Below are 21,135 nucleotides of genomic sequence, written 5' to 3'. Positions count from 1 at the left end.
TGCAGGAATGAATCAGGCGGTCCCAAAAAATCCGCCTAGCAACCGAGATTAACGCATCTTATTTTGCAAATAATAATCGATCCAAATAGATGAAAAGCCAGGATCTGAAAATTAAAACAGCCAGAGCAACACGCATTCCCACGACCAAAAACCAAGCAAAACAAAAAACAGAATAAGCAATAAAGTCATAATAGAATAAAAATAATGTGAAATATATAAGAAAATTAATAGAGCGCAATACATACGAGCAACAAATTATGCAGGGAAAGCGAGGTAAAAGCAAGCATATCACAAAAGATCGGTGACAGGAAGCAAACGATGTATCGCAGACGAAACGGCGCAACGTACTGAGCCGAGCAAAAAAAAGCTTTAGGCATACCAAAGGAGGGGGAGGGATGATAGAAATTCAGGAACGGAGCGAGCAAAGAGCGTGGCCCATAATTATTTGGAAGGAAAAGATTTTATGATGGGAAGATAAGCTTTGTCTAAATTGATAGTGTCACTCTGCACATTCAAACTATTTTTTTGCAATGTAATGTGAATCATTTCGGAAATGATTCTCCTTAAAAACGAAGGATCTTCATCCAAAATTCTCACTTTATCCCAACTAAATTCATGTCCCTCTAACCTGTGTTGAGAGACAACAGAAAGAGATTCAAAGGGCCTATTAATGTTTTATTTGTGCTCCTTAACTCTAGTGGTAAGCTGTCTGCTGGTCTGCCCCACATAAGATGCTGTGCAATTTTCACAACAGATTCTATAAACACATTAGAATGATTTACTGTTGGTAAAGGATCCTTGTAAGCTTTAATAAAACGATTTAATTTATTTAAAATCACAAATGCTAACGATTTGTTCAAATTCGCGGCAATGTCTTTGAACTGTTTAGAAACACCATCAATAAATGGAATTACAAAAAAGGAACGAGAGGAAGAAGGAAGAGAAGCAGGGAGAGAGGGGGGAACAATATTACTACATATGAGAGATCTGATCCTATGTGTAACAGTAGTGAAAATAAATTTTGCCAGATAACCATTCATAAATAGTGTGTTAAAAATAAAATTAAAATTCTTTTCGTGATAACGAGGGTGAGATAACTTAAAGATTTTATCAGTGAGTCCAATGACGACACCCTTTTTATGAGCTAATGGATGTTGCGAAAAGAAATTTAAAAAACGACCTGAGAAGGTAAGTTTTCTATACCAGTCGAATTCGATATGATTATTGTTAATGATAATAGACACATCTAAAAAATTAAGGCAATTGTTATCTGCAATCGTGAATTGAAGTCTTTCATAAAATGAATTAAAAATCTGTAATGTAAAATCCGAAAAGGAAGAGGGAGCAATTAAAGCAATATCGTCCACGTATCTGAAATAGAAAGGAAGATGGAAAGGAAGGCGTGCAATAGCTTTTTCTTCTAGATCCTGTAAGACCAAATCCGCGCATATAGGGGAAAGCGGGGACCCCATAGGAGTACCAAAAATCTGTTTGTATATGATCCCATTAAATTTGAAAAAAGTGGAATTCAACACTAATCTTAGCCCAATTAAAAATTCATGATATGGAATCTTGATTTTATTTTGCAACAAGTGCCATCGTTTAGCAACCCCCCCAATAATAAGATCTATTGGAAAGTTCGTGAATAGAGATTCTACATCGAGCGACCTTTCTGTTATTTGGTCAGCGAGCGACCTTTCAGAAATCCTCCATGGCAATCGGCATTGCATCCATCGATTGAGATTCCAACATCGCTCTGGAGTCACATATCACTGTGTTAAAAAGCAACATTAGGTGTGAGGTCTGGATAGCTCAGTGGTTTAGAGCAGTTGCCCGGAAAGCGAAAGACTCGGATTCGATTCCCGATCCAGCCACTTGCGCCTCACATATTTTTGTAGTCTGCGAATATTGTTTTCTAGCAATTATTCGTTAGGCTGAAAAATGTGTGAATGTTCTCTCCACAGGATATGCGTCAATGCCGTTGCCACGGATGGATTCTGTCGCTCGTTGATCAAATGGGCGTAAAGACACGTCCGACCTCCTCCCACATATCGTACATCCCTATCTTTTTCTGGAGAAAGATAGGCACTTGTTGCAAAATAAAAACAAGATTCCATATCATGAATTTTCAATTGGGCTAAGATTAGTGTTGAATTCCACTTTTTTCAAATTTAATGGGATCATATACAAACAGATTTTTGGTACTCCTATGGGGTCCCTGTTTTCCCCTATATGCGCGGATTTGGTCTTACAGGATCTAGAAGAAAAAGCTATTGCACGCCTTCCTTTCCATCTTCCTTTCTATTTCAGATACGTAGACGATATTGCTTTAATTGCTCCCTCTTCCTTTTCGGATCTTACATTACAGATTTTTAATTCATTTTATGAAAGACTTCAATTCACGATTGAAATTGCAGATAACAATTGCCTTAATTTTTTAGATGTGTCTATTATCATTAACAATAATCATATCGAATTCGACTGGTATAGAAAACCTACCTTCTCAGGTCGTTTTTTAAATTTCTTTTCGCAACATCCATTAGCTCATAAAAAGGGTGTCGTCATTGGACTCACTGATAAAATCTTTAAGTTATCTCACCCTCGTTATCACGAAAAGAATTTTAATTTTATTTTTAACACACTACTCATGAATGGTTATCTGGCAAAATTTATCATCACTACTGTTACACATAGGATCAAATCTCTTATATGTAGTAATATCGTTCCCCCCTCTCCCTCTGCTTCTCTTCCTTCTTCCTCTCGTTCCTTTTTTGTAATTCCATTTATTGATGGTGTTTCTAAACAGTTCAAAGACATTGCCGCGAATTTGAACAAATCGTTAGCATTTGTGATTTTAAATAAATTAAATCGTTTTATTAAAGCTTACAAGGATCCTTTACCAACAGTAAATCATTCTAATGTGGTTTATAGAATCTGTTGTGAAAATTGCACAGCATCTTATGTGGGGCAGACCAGCAGACAACTCACCACTAGAGTTAAGGAGTACAAATAAAACATTAATAGGCCCTTTGAATCTCTTTCTGTTGTCTCTCAACACAGGTTAGAGGGACATGAATTTAGTTGGGATAAAGTGAGAATTTTGGATGAAGATCCTTCGTTTTTAAGGAGAATCATTTCCGAAATGATTCACATTACATTGCAAAAAAATAGTTTAAACGTGCAAAGTGACACTATCAATTTAGACAAAGCTTATCTTCCCATCATAAAATCTTTTCCATCCAAATAATTATGGGCCACGCTCTTTGCTCGCTCCGTTCCTGAATTTCTGTCACCCCTCCCCCTCTTTTGGTATGCCTAAAGCTTCTTTTCGCTCGGCTCAGTACGTTGCGCCGTTTCGTCTGCGATACATCGTTTGCTTCCTGTCACCGATCTTTTGTGATATGCTTGCTTTTACCTCGCTTTCCCTGCATAATTTGTTGCTCGTATGTATTGCGCTCTATTAATTTTCTTATATATTTCACATTATTTTTATTCTATTATGACTTTATTGCTTATTCTGTTTTTTGTTTTGCTTGGTTTTTGGTCGTGGGAATGCGTGTTGCTCTGGCTGTTTTAATTTTCAGATCCTGGCTTTTCATCTATTTGGATCGATTATTATTTGCAAAATAAGATGCGTTAATCTCGGTTGCTAGGCGGATTTTTTGGGACCGCCTGATTCATTCCTGCAACCGACAACTTTTTTCTCCAACTATTTTCTCCAGCTTTTTTCGCTCAGCTCCGATCTGTGTTTGGGAGCACAGGTGAGTAACATGCGGACTCGCAGGCATTGCCACAGCGTGACTAATTTTTATATTTGCGAAATTCTTTGTTATTATATTATTTATATCTTATTTCGATTGTAAAATTTTTATTTTCGTTACTTAAATTTTGATCCGACTGTAATCTCATGTACGTTAGCAATTTTTTTGACGACTCCGAGTTTGACGTTGCGTTATGATTCTAGTGCTTTTGCGATTTTTTTGGAATACTTTATTTCTTTTAATAGCATTGAAAAGGATCCAGAGAAGATCGAAACGTTTGCGTTTACTTATGTATTGATTATTGCGACTGTTTATTCTTTCTTTCGCTAAAACATTATTATGTCTGTAATTTAATACATCTTTGAATTATTATATATTCTTTTGTGGTTTGCGTCGACCATCAACGGGTGTGGTTTGTTTGCCTTGCCATTATTAAAAAATACTTTATTATAATGTTTTGAAAGGTCTTGAGATAAGCTACAAGAATATAAAAAAATAGGTAGTAATATAAAATAGGGGTCCCATTTAAAAAATTAAGAGTGACGAAAACTTTATTTTATTTTATACTTGTTTTTAATTATGTTTTCTATTTCCCCAAAAATAGATTCAGCATTTGGAATTTTGCACAAGATCCTTACAAAATAACGAATCGTCACAATGTTACAATCTAAGGAATTAAAACGATCTATCGACGAGAATTTATTGAATGACTACGCAAAGAACGACGTCGCTCTAAAGGAAGAGATTCAGAAGAACAGCGACTTCATGAGCAACTTTAAATCTACTAATGATGATTGTGGCAAACCTGTTCCTGCTTCAGTGAACTACCTTACCGATCAGCACAAGAAATTCGTAACAATGTGCAAACAGGAACTCAGTGGCGATTTGCCAATGGATTTCAATCAATGGACGCTCAAAGAGCAATATGACCATCTCATAAGCAATACTAGCAAATATTTCCCGAACATACCCAAATCCCTGAGATCTATCTTGCCGGCGACCTTCGAGGATGGAGATTGCGGTCGACCAGCAAACGAGAGACCGGATTGGTTGGATATGAACAAATTTTACCGCGGACAACAATTCGCCTTGCGTTATTTCTGCGCTATCTCCATGAGCAACTTGATAAGTATACCACTGTCGTTTAGTTTTGCCGATGGATTAAAACCGCTGATCCTTAGTCAAAAATCCAACACACCATATAACGCTTTCAAGCGCTATTTATCATCAATCAGACGTTTCAGGAATTGGTACACGAGTGATCCTTGGTGTGAAGGAACGCAAGCCTACCATGACATTCAGGTGGTACGAAATTTGCATCGCGCCATGCGGCAGAAATTATGTAGCATGAGTGACGATGAGATCGATCTGGCTAGCAAAATGTCATATATGAAATGCCCGATGTTTCAAACGATCGCGAAGGACTTCGCGGATGCGTGTCCGTTGGCGAAGAGCCGACAATGCCCGTTTACGATGTCAAGGATAAAGGGACTGAATCAGGGCGACATGTTTGGCACGCAATTTGCCTGCATGGGTCTGATAGTACTCTATCCAGAACAATTCGGAGTATATGATGCCAGCGACGAAGATTTGGAAGCTTTCTGTTATCTCTGGCGCGGCTTGGGTTACCTGTTGGGCATGCAAGATCAGTACAATTTCTGTCGCGGCAGTTTGCAGGATATACGTCAACGTATCGAAGATTGTATCGAATGTTGGGTGAAGCCAAACTTGCGCACAGTAACGGCGGAATGGGAACACATGACCCTATGCCTCTACGAGGGCATCGCTGCAATTTCCTCTTTGAGCAGTTACAAAGTCTTTCTGCTCTATCTTTGCGACATATTCAAGCTCAAAATGCCTCGTCTGTACAGCTCTCTCAGTTTTTGGGAAAGAATAGTGTACGTACTGTTGAAGTTTCAATTCCTCTATTTGACGAAATTGCCAGGTGTTTTTCCTATCATGAACGCGATGTTTCACAAGAATCTAAATCGAGCGGCAAACTTCGGACTTAAGGAACATGCCAAACTTAAAGAGAAATCATCTAGAAATCATCCAGAAATCATCCCGGAATGTCAGGCATATTTAAATCATTCAATTATAAAATAATTTGTATAACTTATTAACATTTACATACAACCATAAGTCTTATTAACATTTACATACATTAACATTTACATACTTATTAACATTTACATACAACCATAGGTCTTATTAACTTTTAGCGTAGCCATTATCTTTTTATCATAGATAATCAAGATCAAAATTAAATAGATTTTGTTTTTTTAAAGAAATATCTCTTTGCTGTTAAATTTGAAATTATATTCATTATTTATCTACATGTTATGATTTTCATAGTATTATTTTTACAATATTATGATTTTCTATTTCTTTTTCAACAGAATAGAATTTATATTTTTCTCACTACTAGAAGTTATTTTTAGATTTGATTTCCATTCTGATTTGAATTTAAATTATATTTACAAATTATATTTATAAATTATATTTACATTTATTTTTTGTCGTAGATTTTATTATTAATGTTTTATGCATTTTTTTGCAACTTACTGATAGGTTCTGGGGTGATAGAAATATTTGCAAGTAGAACCTCACCGACTTCTCGCTCACTTCTCATAGTCATATTATCAGAATGACTCCAGTCAGATTTGAAATTTAGTATATGGTGATCACTTTTCTTGGACATTAAAATATCCTTCATAAAATATAACATACAAAAAGAATTGAGTGAGTACCGTTGGAGCAGAAACGCGATTATTTCTGATACTTTTAATGATAAATTATATAAATTATAAAATTAAACGAAAAATTGCTATTCGTTTTTTGTTTGCTTAATAATACTGGTTTGATATATATCATTCCTAATTGATATATATTAAATACGATGTAGTTTTATTTATATTATAAAATCTACTTTTTAATTTTTTTTAAGACATCTTGTATAAAAACAAACATATATATCAAATAGAAAATCAATCAATAGGTTAACAAGAGTCAATAAGGATTTATAACAGCTACTTTTAGCAAATAATACAAGTGAAAGTGTAGCTCTTTGCAATTGTTGAAACAATTTTGTGCCTAACAATTTGATTCTTTCATGATAGGTTAGATAACTTTTCTCCAATTGTACCGTAACTCAATTTTTTTTTGCCGATATTATTAAAGTTTGATTAATGTTTGTACTTCAAAAATAAAAATGTTAAAAATACTGTTTCTTTACAGTTATTAAATATTAGTCATGGAAATTATATAGATTTTTTATCTATAACCTATTATCTATAACTATTATCAAATTTTTTCTCGATTATTGTTATATTTTTAACACAAATTCTGGAGATGATAGTATAAACCGATGCCTCGATAAAAATATGTGTATATAATTATATATTATTGGATGTATGTGCATGTACAATGAAAATTAATATAAATTTTAGCATCTAGCGATTTTCTAAATTAATTTTATAAAATGAAATCTACATTAGTATAAACCTTACACTATATATCAATAAATATTATTATAAATATCTAGAAAAATAAAGAAATTTTAGAAATTGAAGAAGAATGACATAAAAGTCTGGTGAAGTGTCATCGTATATATGTACATATTAATGTAACGGATATATAGTAAGCAGCAAACTTTATTAATTTTAAAAATTGTTATTTTTAGAAATAATAATTATATATGTATATATATATATATATATATATATATATATACATATAATGTATAATGTATAATATATATATACATATATACAATACAATATAATGTATAATATATATATACATATAATGTATAATGTATAAATATATATATATATATACATATATATATATATATATATATATATATATATATATATATATATATAGAGAGAGAGAGAGAGAGAGAGAGAGAGAGAGAGAGAGAGGGAGAGAGAGACAATAATACAATCAAGTTTTAATATACCGTTTTAATTAAACTTAATATATTATACTATATAACACATCCATTTATAAATAAAATTTCGAAACCTTATACATCCTTTTTTTACAACACACTTTTTTTTTATGTTGGATAGTTTTATTTTATTTTATCCTATTATATAGATAGAGAGAGTATATATAATTTATTATCATTCATTTATGAATTACTAGCTGCAATAACATTCAATTGTTTCTTAATCAAACGAAAAATATCTGTTATCTGCGTGAAGTTTAAATCCGGATACGTGGAAACATTTTCTTTCTGAAGGCTGTTTGAAGTGGTATAATTTTTCGGCATAAACGTGATATTTGCTTTTATCAGTACTAAACCTTTCAATAAAACACGTAAAATTGTTCCAAATATAATTTGCATTTTTTGTAAATGTTTGCACTCAATCAGTTCCCGTTGAATTCTCAGTTAGTTGTTTTTCTCACTCTACTAATTCTAATGTGCTAATCGAATTGATATTAATTCATATACAGGGTGATTCATTTTAATCTTAACAGGCAAATATTTTGAAAAACATGCGAGATACGAAAAAATGTTTCAGACAAAAGTTATATGGTTTTAAAGGGAACATAAGATGGTGTCATTAATTTGACCTTGAATAGTTACTTGAAGGTCACGTGAAGGTCACCCTCAATTTTTTAAATGGAACCGCCTATTTTTTATTACATATTCTTGTAGCTTATCTCGAGAGCTTTCCAAAACACTATAATTAAGTTAGTTTTTATTAAGTACTTTCCGAATTATGAGGCTTGAAATCGTTTCTTAATTTTACATAAACCGTAAAATATCTTGTAAAATATTCATTTTTCAATTATCTTACCTTATGTCTTTATAGACATCTTTTCATTTTGTCGAAAAGATAACTTAAAAAAGACATCTTTTCGTTATCTTTTAGTATAATGCGCTGTGTGGGTTACCATATATGTCATTGATCCGTCCGTTATTTAAATTTTCTTTTTCTCTCCTGCTCTCTTTGTTGGTTCTCGTGGCACTTGCACTAACTCAAATTCCTCAAGGCACTTGCACTCACTCGCGCAAATACTCGCAATTGCATTTAAAAAAGAAATTCGACAATATACGAAGCGTATCGGATCGCTACTTCACTTCAATTTACATAAATTATTATACACATACATATATATATCGCGATGAAAGTTTTCGAAGCGCATATTTCACGTAATTTACTCATTTAATCAAGTAAGAATCATAGAAACAGAAATCAAAAGTAATAAATTATAATTTATGTGAAATTGATTTTTACAAAAAAAAATTATTACTTTAATGATATTTATAGAATCAAATATAATTCGACCGCGACGCTTCATCTCGTTCTAATTTTCAATTATTTAAATATAATTTAGATTCAAAACGCACAGCAAAACAATCGAATCATGAATCGAAGTAATTAACATAATGAAAAGCTTCGTGATACATCAATCCTTTAACAAATATTATTTAATTAATCTATATAAAAAGATTTTCTTAAATTATCTTAATATCGCTAGTAGAATAATCAAAGGATCATTAAAAAATATATATGATCGACCAAAACTAGCCAAAATTCTTGTTTATTTATTAAAAATTACGACGTTTCGACCATATGGTTGTGGTCCTTTTCAAGTATACACTGGAATATTGAAATCGATAATTAGATTTTTTGATTTTTTGACGGTTTGAATAAAAACAGCAATAGACATAAATTGACTGTGAATAATTTGAGTACATACGGTTCAGATAAAAGAGTATAACAATGTAAATCTTAATTTTGTAAGCTCTACATATCACAATTACAAGATCATTAACGTCTTGCCACATTTGAAAAAGAGAGATAAAACGTTATGTCAGTGTGAGACTTCGTCAAAAACGAAACGTCGTAATTTTTAATAAATAAACAAGAATTTTGGCTAGTTTTGGTCGATTATATATATTTTTTAATGATTCTTTAATCTATATAACCTAAAACACTCCTAGACACTTTAATATTCCGTGTATATGTTAAAGTACGTGAAATATATCGGCAATGAATGAACAATAACACGTTCGGCCTTGGCGGCGTATGACGCGCTGTGTTTACATGTACGGCCTTGATATCATTCGCACGGCAACATTCGAGGAGTAAAGTGCAAAATACTTCGTATATCATTAAATTTTCTCTCTAACGATAAAACGCAATTACGACTAGTAGTTGAAATATAATTCGCTATGATAATTATAATTAATACTTGCTAAACTTTAAATTGTAATTACTACGCCATCGGGAGTGCCGTGCAAAGTGTTTCACGATTATTGCGTGTACTAATCTTAATTAACTAATCTTAATTGATCTTGTTTTCGGGAGTGAATGTGAGTGCAACGAAGAAATAGCAAAGGAGAGGAAAAGCAAGCCTGAAAAGGCACTGGGCAACGTACTAAGCAACAATATCCGGTAAATAATTTATAAATTATTTATCATTTATACTTATCATTTATATTCAGACTATATTATACAGGGTGTTCCGAAACTAACGCTTGATATTTTAAAGGCAGATTCTCTGGCCAATTTAAAAACGATTTTTCCTCAGCGAAAATTGCGGCACTAATAGTTTTCGAGTTATAAACGATTGAAAATAAAGGGTTTTTCGCAAACTAAGGCTTATGGGAGTAAAATATTAATAAAGTCACATTCTTTAGTTAATTTTAGGTAGAGTTTACTTTAATAGAATTTTAATTTAAGACTTAGTTAGAAAGATACATGATGACAAAAATTGGGAATATGCAAAAAATAATGATCTCCCTCGACATTTTCGCTGAGGAAAAATCGTTTTTAAATTGGCCAGAAAATCTGCCTTTAAAATATCAAGCGTTAGTTTCGGGACACCCTGTATATATCATTTATATGTTAGATTTATATATATCATTTATATTCAGATCATATTATTTACTGCTTGTCATTTTCTCGATAACGATTCTCTCTCTCTCTCTCTCTCTCTCTCTCTCTCTCTCTCTCTCTCTCTCTCTCACTCTCATTGTAAATTATCTAAATTATTTAAGTTTTTAAGTTATATTTATAACATATATATAAAATATTCTAGATTATTTTATTTTAATATACTTAAAATATCTATAACAAAATGCTCTCGTATTAATTAATACTTTTATATAGATAGTAATATTTCATAAATTGCTTCACAATAATATATTATTTAGATATTTTACGCATAAAGAGTTCCATAATAAATGAATTATTTCATAAATAATCAATTTTAATCAATAAATTAAAATACTTTTATAATTTAATATTCTGCGCGTGTGTATTTTATAGTACATAAAATATTTCGGCAACGAATTATCAATAAAATCATGACTTTGGCGACGTAAACAGTAGCGCGTTGTTTATACATTACAGTTTTGCTATCATTTGCTCGGTGATATTCAAGCAATAAGTAATGATACGAAACGTTTCGTATATTAATTGTTTAATAAATAATTATTTAATTAATCTATCAATTTAAAAACTTCTACAATTTAATATTTTGCGTCTATAAGAATATACATATATTAAAGTACGTAAAACGTTTCAGCATCAAATTATCTATATAACATCATGTTTTACGTTGACGGCATACACAGTAACGCGCTAACATTTATATCTTACGGTCTTGCTATTATTCACACGATGACACTTGAGTAAAATAGTGATGCAAAATGCTTCGTATATTATCGAATTTCTTTTTTAATGCGATCGCGAATATTTTCGCGAGTAAATTTAAATGCAACGAAGAATTCAAATGAATGAAAGTACCACGAGGAACAGTAAAGTATCGATGAGGAGTAGAAGCGATTTTCATTATGAAAAATTATTTCTTATCGGTTCTTATAAGATCAATTCGCGACGTATAGTTCGGTGTTCTGTTGAAAATTCGGGATTTTCATTGTAAGATTGGAACTAATCCCAGGTTTTCCTGGTAATTTCTGAAAACAATTTCGATATAATAATTCAACGACGAACGCCATAAGCTCCATACGTGTAATTTATTCATTTAATCAAGAATCGTAATGATAGGGGAAGGGGATTTAAAATAATAAATTATTGTTTCATTGCGATCTTTACGGACAATAATTATTTCTTTAATGATATTTAGAATCAAATATATTTCGTCATAATGCGCTTTATCGCTTTATTTCTTTAAGATTTAAATATAATTTAAATTGAAGACGCGCAATAAAACAATCGAATTGTAGATCCAAATAATTAGCATTACGAAAGGCTCCTAATTTAAACATCAATCGTTTAATAAGTAAAATCGTTAATTAATCTTATAATATAAATTTAAATAATTTAATATTTCGCAAATACATACATACAAATATTAACATAACGAAAGGCTCCGTGATAAATTGTTTAATAAATAATCAATTTTAATCAATAAATTAAAATTTTTCCATAATTAACACTGCGCGTTAATGTATATTTTATAATATATCAAATATTTCGGCAGCGAATTTTCGACAACACGGTGTTCGACTTTGGCAATATAAAATATAAACAGTAGCGCGCTATACGCTACGGCTTTGTCATCATTCCCACGGTGACTCTCGAGTAATAAAGTAGTGGTGAGAATCGCTTATGGTACGTATATGGTAATATTATTTTACTAAACACGATTACGAACACGATTAGTATCGAAATATAATTTGCTATAAATATTAATAAAAATTAATTAATTAAAAATTAATTAACGACATGAAACAGTATCTCAACGATAAATCTTTATCGAATCGCAATCATTCATTACTGCGAATAAAAATTGAAACAGGGGATAAGAAAATTAATTTTGTTATGATATTGAGCATTGATGCTTATAATATTTCTTTAACAATATTAGAATTAAATATATTTCGATCAATGTTTTAAATTTTCTTAATCGGCAATTACTCAGAATATTTCAATAATTAATTATAACAATAACATAGTATAAATCGATCTTGGCGATATAAACAGTACCGCGGTAATGTTTTGACTTACGGTCATTCACACAGTAACCTTGAGCAGTAAAGTAGTGAGACGTTTCATATTTTATCAAATTCTTTCTTTACATAGTCGACCTTGATGATATAAACAGTACTGCGGTCGCGTAGTAATGTTTCTGACCTACGATCATTCGCACAGTGGCACACGAACAGTAAAGTAGTGATGTGAGACGTTTCATATATTATCAAATTCTTTCTCTAAACACAATTGCAAGTGTAACGAGGAACTTTTCGTGAATGAGTGTAAGTGCAACGAGGAATTCAAATGAGTGCAAGGAGGATTGAAGTGCCGACGAGGAAAAAGCGAAGAAAGCAAAAGAAAAAAGGAGATTTTGGAAATGGATGGATCAATAAGATATGATGTAAGTCATTTATATAAATTATTTATCATTCATTATTTATTATATATAAATATTTATCATTCATTATTTATTATATATAAATTATTTATCAATAGTATATATATTCAAAATATACATATTTCTCGTTTCGTTTTATTTCTTTGTGATAGTAATTCAATAGTGATTTTAAATTGTAACATATATAATACATATACTTATAAAAAATATTCCATTTTATTTTAAAATAATTAAAACATTTATAAAATTTTTTATTAATTAATATTTTCAGATACTTCTTATATTTTATAAAACATTTCATATTAATATATTTATTTAAATATTTCATATGTAAAAATATAGAAATTTTTTTATTCATCATATTTTTAAAAGTTTATATCTATAAGAAATATAAATTATTTTGTAATTACGCAATTTATAACATTAAAATGTATCTATTTAAAAGTAAAAATTAATTGCGCGCAATAATTAGTTTTAAAATCAATTATTTTGAACATTGCTTTATATAATAGATTTTCTTTTATCTTTTATATTTTTATTTATCATTTATATTTGCGAATTTAAATTTATGTACTATATTACAAAATAAATTTCAAATTATGTATTATATTATATATAAAATTATATATAATATAACCCTCCCATGGGGTACACCTTGTCGCGGTGGGAGGGCTTAGTACTTGGATGGTGCCTTGAGGTTTATCTTAAATTTTTCTATTTATGATAAATCTTAAGGTGCCTGAATGGGAAGCTAAGTACCCTTTCGCGTCGTCGGTGCCGTCAACGTGCCGCGGATGGCAAGTGCTTCGTTACCGCGTTTTCGCGTTGTAGTATTCTCGCGTCGTCGCGTTTTCGCGGAACTTTTGGACTTTTCCTATAAAATCCCAATTTCATTTATTGTCACGAGTCTCTACTTTCGATGCCAACTAACTGGGATGTTTCGAGTTTGCACACGTTGCTATGCAACGTACACTCTTGCTTCGTGCTTCGTCAAGTGATTCGGCCCGAATTAGTTAGAACTCGATCGATTGCTCGGAATAGTCGTCAATGGGTCCCTTCTCTTTGCTCGTCTACAGCCACACGCACTGCGTGTGTTAACCCTGTCGAGGAGTCGAGTGGATTCCCCTAGGCACGATTTTCGCTCGGTAAAAGGGGTTGCCTCCCCATTTTCTAAATTGCTGAATGTTAGCATTTAAAAAATGTGGGTATCCTCTTCTTTTGCCGTCTACCAGCCTGGTGTAGCCATATCCTGCATTGCGGGAAACTTCGTGTTCCGGGCGAAGCACCTGAAATCGTGCTTAGCGGGTCCAGGTTCGATACGAGATAGGATAATTATGCGCGAAAAAGAGTTGGTGAACTTCATTTTCCTCTATTTCCGTCAATCGTTTCGTCTTCTTTCCGGTTTGGGCTTAGTCCTTGCTCGTTGTATCGTTGCAATCCCGACCGGTTGACTCGAAGTTGATTCTCGTAAGTGAAATGGGATTTTCGCTCGTACCGAAACCGGCAGTGCCGTTCAAAGTATATACATATTAAGTATATACATCGCGCGATCAAATAGAAAATTTTTTATCGTACCGAAATAGTGCGGGAAAGTTTAGTATCGCGCGTAAAATAGCGAAAATAGCGATATAAAAATATCGCTCGTGAGTGCGGGAGTGCCGCGTTAAGTATCGCGCGTCTAAGACTGGGAGGAGGAGAAGGCCTAGGAGAGGCATCAGGCTCCGGCAGAGCAACCTTCTGATAAGCAATTTATTTATTTGTAATTATATATTAAATATTAAATATATTTATTATAATTTAAATTAAACAATTAATCGCAACGATTAATTTGATGTTTTTATTTATATTTAAATAAGAGAGAATTAAAGAAAAAGATTTTTAAATTAAAGCTATAATCTTGTAAAGGTGTAAGCTTTTATAAAGTTATAAGAGAATTATTAGTAATGTTTTTTAAAATTTATAGAATTATTTTATTAATCTGTTATTATTATATGCATCGAATATAAAATTCAATGTATACAATAATTTTTGAAATATTAATTATTTTGAACGCTGCTACATTGGAATCTTCTTTTGTATGTTATAGATCGATGCAACAACCCTGATGATCTGAGAGGAGGAGCAGGCCTAGGAGAGGCATCCTGCACCGGCGGAACAACCTGATGGTGAATATGATTATTTATATATTAATTGTTATAAATCGTTAACTTGTTATAAACGAACAATAATTCGATCTTATTATTTAAATGAATTAAAAAAAAAGATTTCTATAAAAGTCATATAAAATTTTCTATTTAAAAAACAGTTTCAAAAATTTATAAAATTTTTTACATACGTGTTTATCTGCTTATTATTTTACACATCGGATATAAAATTCCGCGCGATAAAAATTTTTTTATATATTGATTGTATTTTGTGAGCATTATTATAAATGAATTTTATATTTGTATGTTACAGATAACTAGCTTCGATAACAACAACTCCGCTGTTGCGCATCAGTGTCGGTGAGTGAGAAAAACATTTATTTAACTTTAAGGTAACGGATTCGTAAAGATTGCAGATGTAGATGTAGATGTAGATTGTAGATTGTAGATAAATCCGTTGCCTTAAAATGAATGAGCTAGGATGGATTAAATTAAATAAATTTTAATCAGTTCTTTCGAAATGCTTTGCATCTATTACGAAAACATATTGAAATATTAATTAAAAAAAGAAGAAATCAAGAAATGATTTTTTGGTAAAGATTTGGTCTAATTTATTAAATAAAGAACATGCATTAACAATTTTACCAATTTTATCAATTTCTTATGCTAATTTATTCTTATAACGCGCACTTATCTTCTAATTCCTTATAGCTCATTCATCGTAGAATTTGTTTCTAGATATTGTTTTTAATCTTTACTTTAACTTAATATAAAGTCAAATGATTTATTAATTAAATAATTTGTAATATGATAAAAATTATACACAAATTAATTTTATATTTTATTACAAAATATAAAATATATAGAAATTTGTAGTAATTTGGCTTTATTTTAGTTAAAATAAAGTTATATTCAAATATTTAACGAACGATCGTAAAATGGAACGATCGTTACTAAATGAGCGTAAATATTTCACGCTCATTTGCCGGTAATTATCCGGCAAAAGAAGGAGTGTTTATCTCCTTTTTCGATCTCTGATTAGAGATCGAGAAAGAAAATGGCCAGGATCAATGAAAGGTAGGTTCAACTGGCCTGAAGAGCACGCAGTTAGGGTACGCGGTTAGGGTACGCGGTTAGGGCACGCGATTAGGGCATGTAATTAGGACACGTGATTAAAATATATACATATTAGGTTAGGTGATGATTAGAAATAGGTTCCACAAATCTCGAATAATTTTAGTTAATCAGGAAGTAGGGTTGTTAGGGCTATATTAAATAAGATCATTAGAAATCTTCTTTTAATATTAGGGTTGTTAGGGCTATTAAGATCATTAGAATTCTTTAATACTAGGGTTGTTAGGACTATTAGGTAAGATTCATTCTTTCTTTTAATATTCCAATAATCTTAATTTATTATTCCAATAATAATAAATTAAATTTATTTTAATTAAATTGAATTTATTTTTAAAAATATTGTAAAAATAAATATAACATGTTTTAAAATAAAAATGTTTTAAAAATGAAATTTAAATTATCAAAATTATCTTCAGGAATATTAAAGAAATTGCATTATTATTAACGTTTAAGAAATATCTTAACATGTTATATTTTATTTTAAAACTTAAAAATATATGTGTATCAAGTTAAATATTAAATTCAAATGCTATCAATATCAAATTATTGATTTTATTAAATATTTGAATAAATTGAATATTATTATTTGACATTGATAGCATCATAAATTTGTAAATTGTAAATAGTTATAATTGTATTTTAATTATAATTTAATATTGATATTTTAATTGTAAAATACAATACAATTATGACTATAATTATATTATATGAAATTGTAATTATGATTGTAAATTCTTACGTAAATTACACGAAAAATTATCGAAAGTATACGTATAATGATTACATAATAGTAATTCATTAAATTAAAGTATTTGTTTCTATAGTATATATTTTTGAAATATTCACAAAAGAGTAACTGTTTGTATTTTCATATCAAAGAGTCATTGATAAAATCGGAAAATTTTTATATAAAATATAAAAATTCGATGCTAAATTAATGATTAAATATAAGCTTTACAAAATTTGACGAACGCCTTCGTTACATAATCGCGAGTCAATTATTATAAATTTAATGATATGCTTTTCGTTAAACTTATCTATTATATTTATAAATTCTATATCGCGCGAAACTGAATATTCGTAAAATAAATTAATAAATTATGATTGCGAAAATATCGTGCTCGTTCTTTTCGCGTTCTTATACAAGGTTGTCATTTTAACAAAAGAATTTTATCGCTGTCCTTCTCATCAGATAATATTGCTAAATATTGTTAATTAAATATAAAGAAATATCGAATAAGAGTTTGAAGATTCGATGTGATAAGTCAACGATTAAATATTATATTAATATCGCTTCAAAAAATTTAACGATCACCTTCGATATTATATAGAATCGCGAGTTAATTATTATGAATTTAATAATTTGTTTTTTCAGTTATATTTGTATTTACGAATTTCGTATCAGAAAATATTCATAAATAAATTAATAAATTACGGTTGCGAAAACACCGTGTTATTCCCGCGTTCTTTTCGCGTTCTTAGACGAGAATGTCGTTTTAATAAAAGAGTTATCATTGTTCTTTTCATTAAATAAACGTTAATGAAAGTTGCGTGGCTCGTACCGCCGAGGAGTCGAAACGATTTTCATCAAAGAGAATTATTCCTCATCGGTTCTTGTGAGATCCATTCGTGACGTCTAGTTCGGTGCCCTGTTAAAAATTGGGAATTTTTATTGTAAGATTGGAACTAATCCCAGGTTTTCCTGGCAATTTCCGAAAGCAATGATTTCGGTAGTAATTCAATGACGAACGCCATACGCTTCTTTAACGAATTAATTTAAATAATATATATTTAGATGAGAGAAATGTATCTTTTCTTTTCTTCGTTAAAAATGTTCTATCATTATTAGGATTGGTATTATTATTGTCTAATGCCAGAAAGATTTAATAGTATTTAAATATGGATATACCGTTGTGTATAAATTTTTATTTTTCAAGTAATTTCATATTAATTCATAGTAATTAATTTTTATTAATTTTTTGATAAAAATGATTACGAACGAATATATTTTTAATTAATATAATTTGTCTTTTTTGAAAAATTATTTCTAGGTACTGGGGATATTAACATTAATTTTTAGTTTCTTTTAAGAAACTATTTGCAGGTATTGGACATCCATCGCCATTTTGAAATATTAGTTTTTAGATATATATCATTTTATATATATATGTATAATAAAATACATGCACAAATTCACGTATCCAAAATATTTTTATAATTTTCATTAATGTTATATATTATATATACGCGAAATTATACATGAATGTTACATAAAATGTGCGAATACTTAAAAATTTCGAGAAAAATCGAATGGGTGTCCCTATATCAGTAAGATAATGATTAAAAGAAAAAAAAAATTTAATTTAAACGTTATAAGAATAAGAATGTAGATAATTAATCTAGAATTAATTATATATTTAAAATTATTTGATTTATTTTATTTTATATACTATTCAAATTGAAATTTTTTAAATCTTATTGTTATCTGGTTCGATTTGTCTCGCGCGCGCGAACGGTACCCCAAATTATTATATGTGTTCGCACATTTAACATAAACTCCAATGATGCATGTATTTTATTATTTATAAATATAATCGTTCGTAATCACATTTCTATAAAAAAAGATCGTTATATCCATTTAATTTTCAATAAAGAAATATATTTCTTAATAATGGAAGAACATGTTTTCTGACGTAAATATCAATTTCGTGAATTGAAGATAATGACGAGAGATAATTGTCGTTGATTTATTATTGAAATCATTGCTATCGGGAATAGTCCGGAAGATTCGGGATTCGTTCCCTTTTACAGTGAAGTTCCCGACGTTTAATGGATCACTTAACTTTTCTTCGCAGATTGATATTGCGAAATCTGATGTAGAAACAAGATGTTAATTGTTCTCCATTTTTAAGATCGCTCCTCTTTTTATTGGATTACCGGTATGTCACTCGCGTATCTGCAATTGAATATTTTGAATATTATCGATTTATTTATTCGTTGCGTTTTATCGCGAATTTTAAATCGCGATTTATCTTATAATTTAATATTATCTTATAATTTAATCGTTGACTTATACATCGAAGCTTTGTCTATCTTTCCACGTCTTTGAATATTGTCTTTAATAATCCGCGTAAAATGCACTAGTAATACAAATATTTTTTTCTATAATAAAAAAACAGTCGATAACTTTATTAATAACTGTTTTAATCGCGATTGTTTACACTATATAAATCTTACTAAATTCTATTATTACATTGATTATTAGAGGGACCTTGATAAAATCATTCAATTCTCTATTAAACGTGGCGATAACGCGATTTTTTAATTATATTTTAAAGCTTATAAAGCTCATTTTATTTTATTTGGCTAATCATGCGCGATATAGGATATGTATTTTACTCTCAATCGCGAAATTCGTATAAAGTCGCGTATTAATCATAAATAAATCGGATAGTGAACTTTATGTTCATAAACAATACGGACCACAAATGTTTGCCAAAATATCTTCGTGTATCATCATTTGTATGATAATAATTATGTCGCGCGTGTGTCTATTGATGGTTCGATTATCATATTATAAAAATTATACGTATCTCGTAATCGAATATTCCGATTATTGTCGGTTTATTTTTTTTTTTTTCGTCGCGTTTTTTCGCGAATTTTAATCGCGATTTATTTAGTAAATTAATTGTTGATTTCGTAGCTTATTCTATCTTTTCGTTTTGAATATTTCCGTTGATAATCTACACAAAATGCGCCAGTAATGCAAATACTTTCTTTTACAATCGAAGAAACGATCAATAATTTTATTAATGACTCTTTTGGTCATGATTATTTACGTTATATAAAACTTATTAAATTCTATTATTGCATATTTATTATTAATAATAAATGTCGCGTAATTAATCTTCGCTAATCAGTCTCGCCTGGACTATGTAAACATTTTTAGTAAATTTCATATTATACGTATATTTTGGACATTTTCGTGTAATAAATTATTCCATGTAATAAATTATTTTTAGAATAATAAACGATATAAAACAAAAATAATATAACTTTCTCATCGTTAACTAGATCCATCAAGGTCGAATAATAAAAATTATCGAACATCTTGTCACAATTATCGTGTCGCAGGTCGATCCCTCCGTGATTGGAAGACCAAAGAGATGTGAAAGTTGGTCCATGTTAAAGTCGAAAATTAAAAGTAAGTCAATGTGCAATGTAGAATATAAATGGATGTCAATAACATAAAATCGAATAAATAGATGTAATTAACGTGATAAGAGGTCGGACGTTATAATCTTCGACCGAGCCGGTAAACAACTCACAATATACTGACTCGACCTTGATGGATCTAGTTAACGATGAGAAAGTTATTTTATTTTTGTTTTATATCGTTTATTATTCTAATTGCTGCGCTGAAGATGGCCCAAAAAAGGGCCGAAACGTACGTTATTTAAATTGATTAAATGTAATCGAAGAAATAGTACACTATTGTAAGCTTACCACTCATGATATAATACATGTGCACAAAAACCTGCGCTGGCTCTTACTGCCGTTGTTCCTCTATATGTATTTAAATTTTTAGAGCCATATATTTATTAACTTGTTAAAAATATATAAATATGACAATGAATATAGAAAAATATTTATTTCATTACATTGGAAGATTACAGTATCTTTCGCGATTGAATAATTTATTTGCTACTAATTTATATATATAAGCGTCTTGCTAT

General features: G+C 30.1%; 1 protein-coding gene across 1 annotated transcript; it reads left to right on the top strand.

Annotated features, from left to right (window-relative positions):
- The first annotated feature begins 3,365 nt into the window (after window positions 1-3,365).
- LOC145974722 (uncharacterized) lies at window positions 3,366-6,083 on the top strand. The gene is made up of 3 exons (XM_083104748.1): window positions 3,366-3,443; window positions 3,585-3,761; window positions 4,366-6,083. The coding sequence occupies exon 3, from the start codon at window positions 4,419-4,421 to the stop codon at window positions 5,865-5,867; it is 1,449 nt and encodes a 482-aa protein (XP_082960874.1). The 5' UTR covers window positions 3,366-3,443; window positions 3,585-3,761; window positions 4,366-4,418; the 3' UTR covers window positions 5,868-6,083.
- Window positions 6,084-21,135: the final 15,052 nt, after the last annotated feature.

This window comes from Camponotus vicinus, unplaced genomic scaffold, assembly GCF_025532165.1.
Source record: "Camponotus vicinus isolate PSW18456_S1 unplaced genomic scaffold, iyCamVici1.0 SCAF_7, whole genome shotgun sequence".
Lineage (NCBI taxonomy): Eukaryota > Metazoa > Arthropoda > Insecta > Hymenoptera > Formicidae > Camponotus > Camponotus vicinus.
The sequence above is the reverse complement of the archived record's forward strand: the minus strand, read 5'-3'. Positions and strand labels throughout refer to the sequence as shown.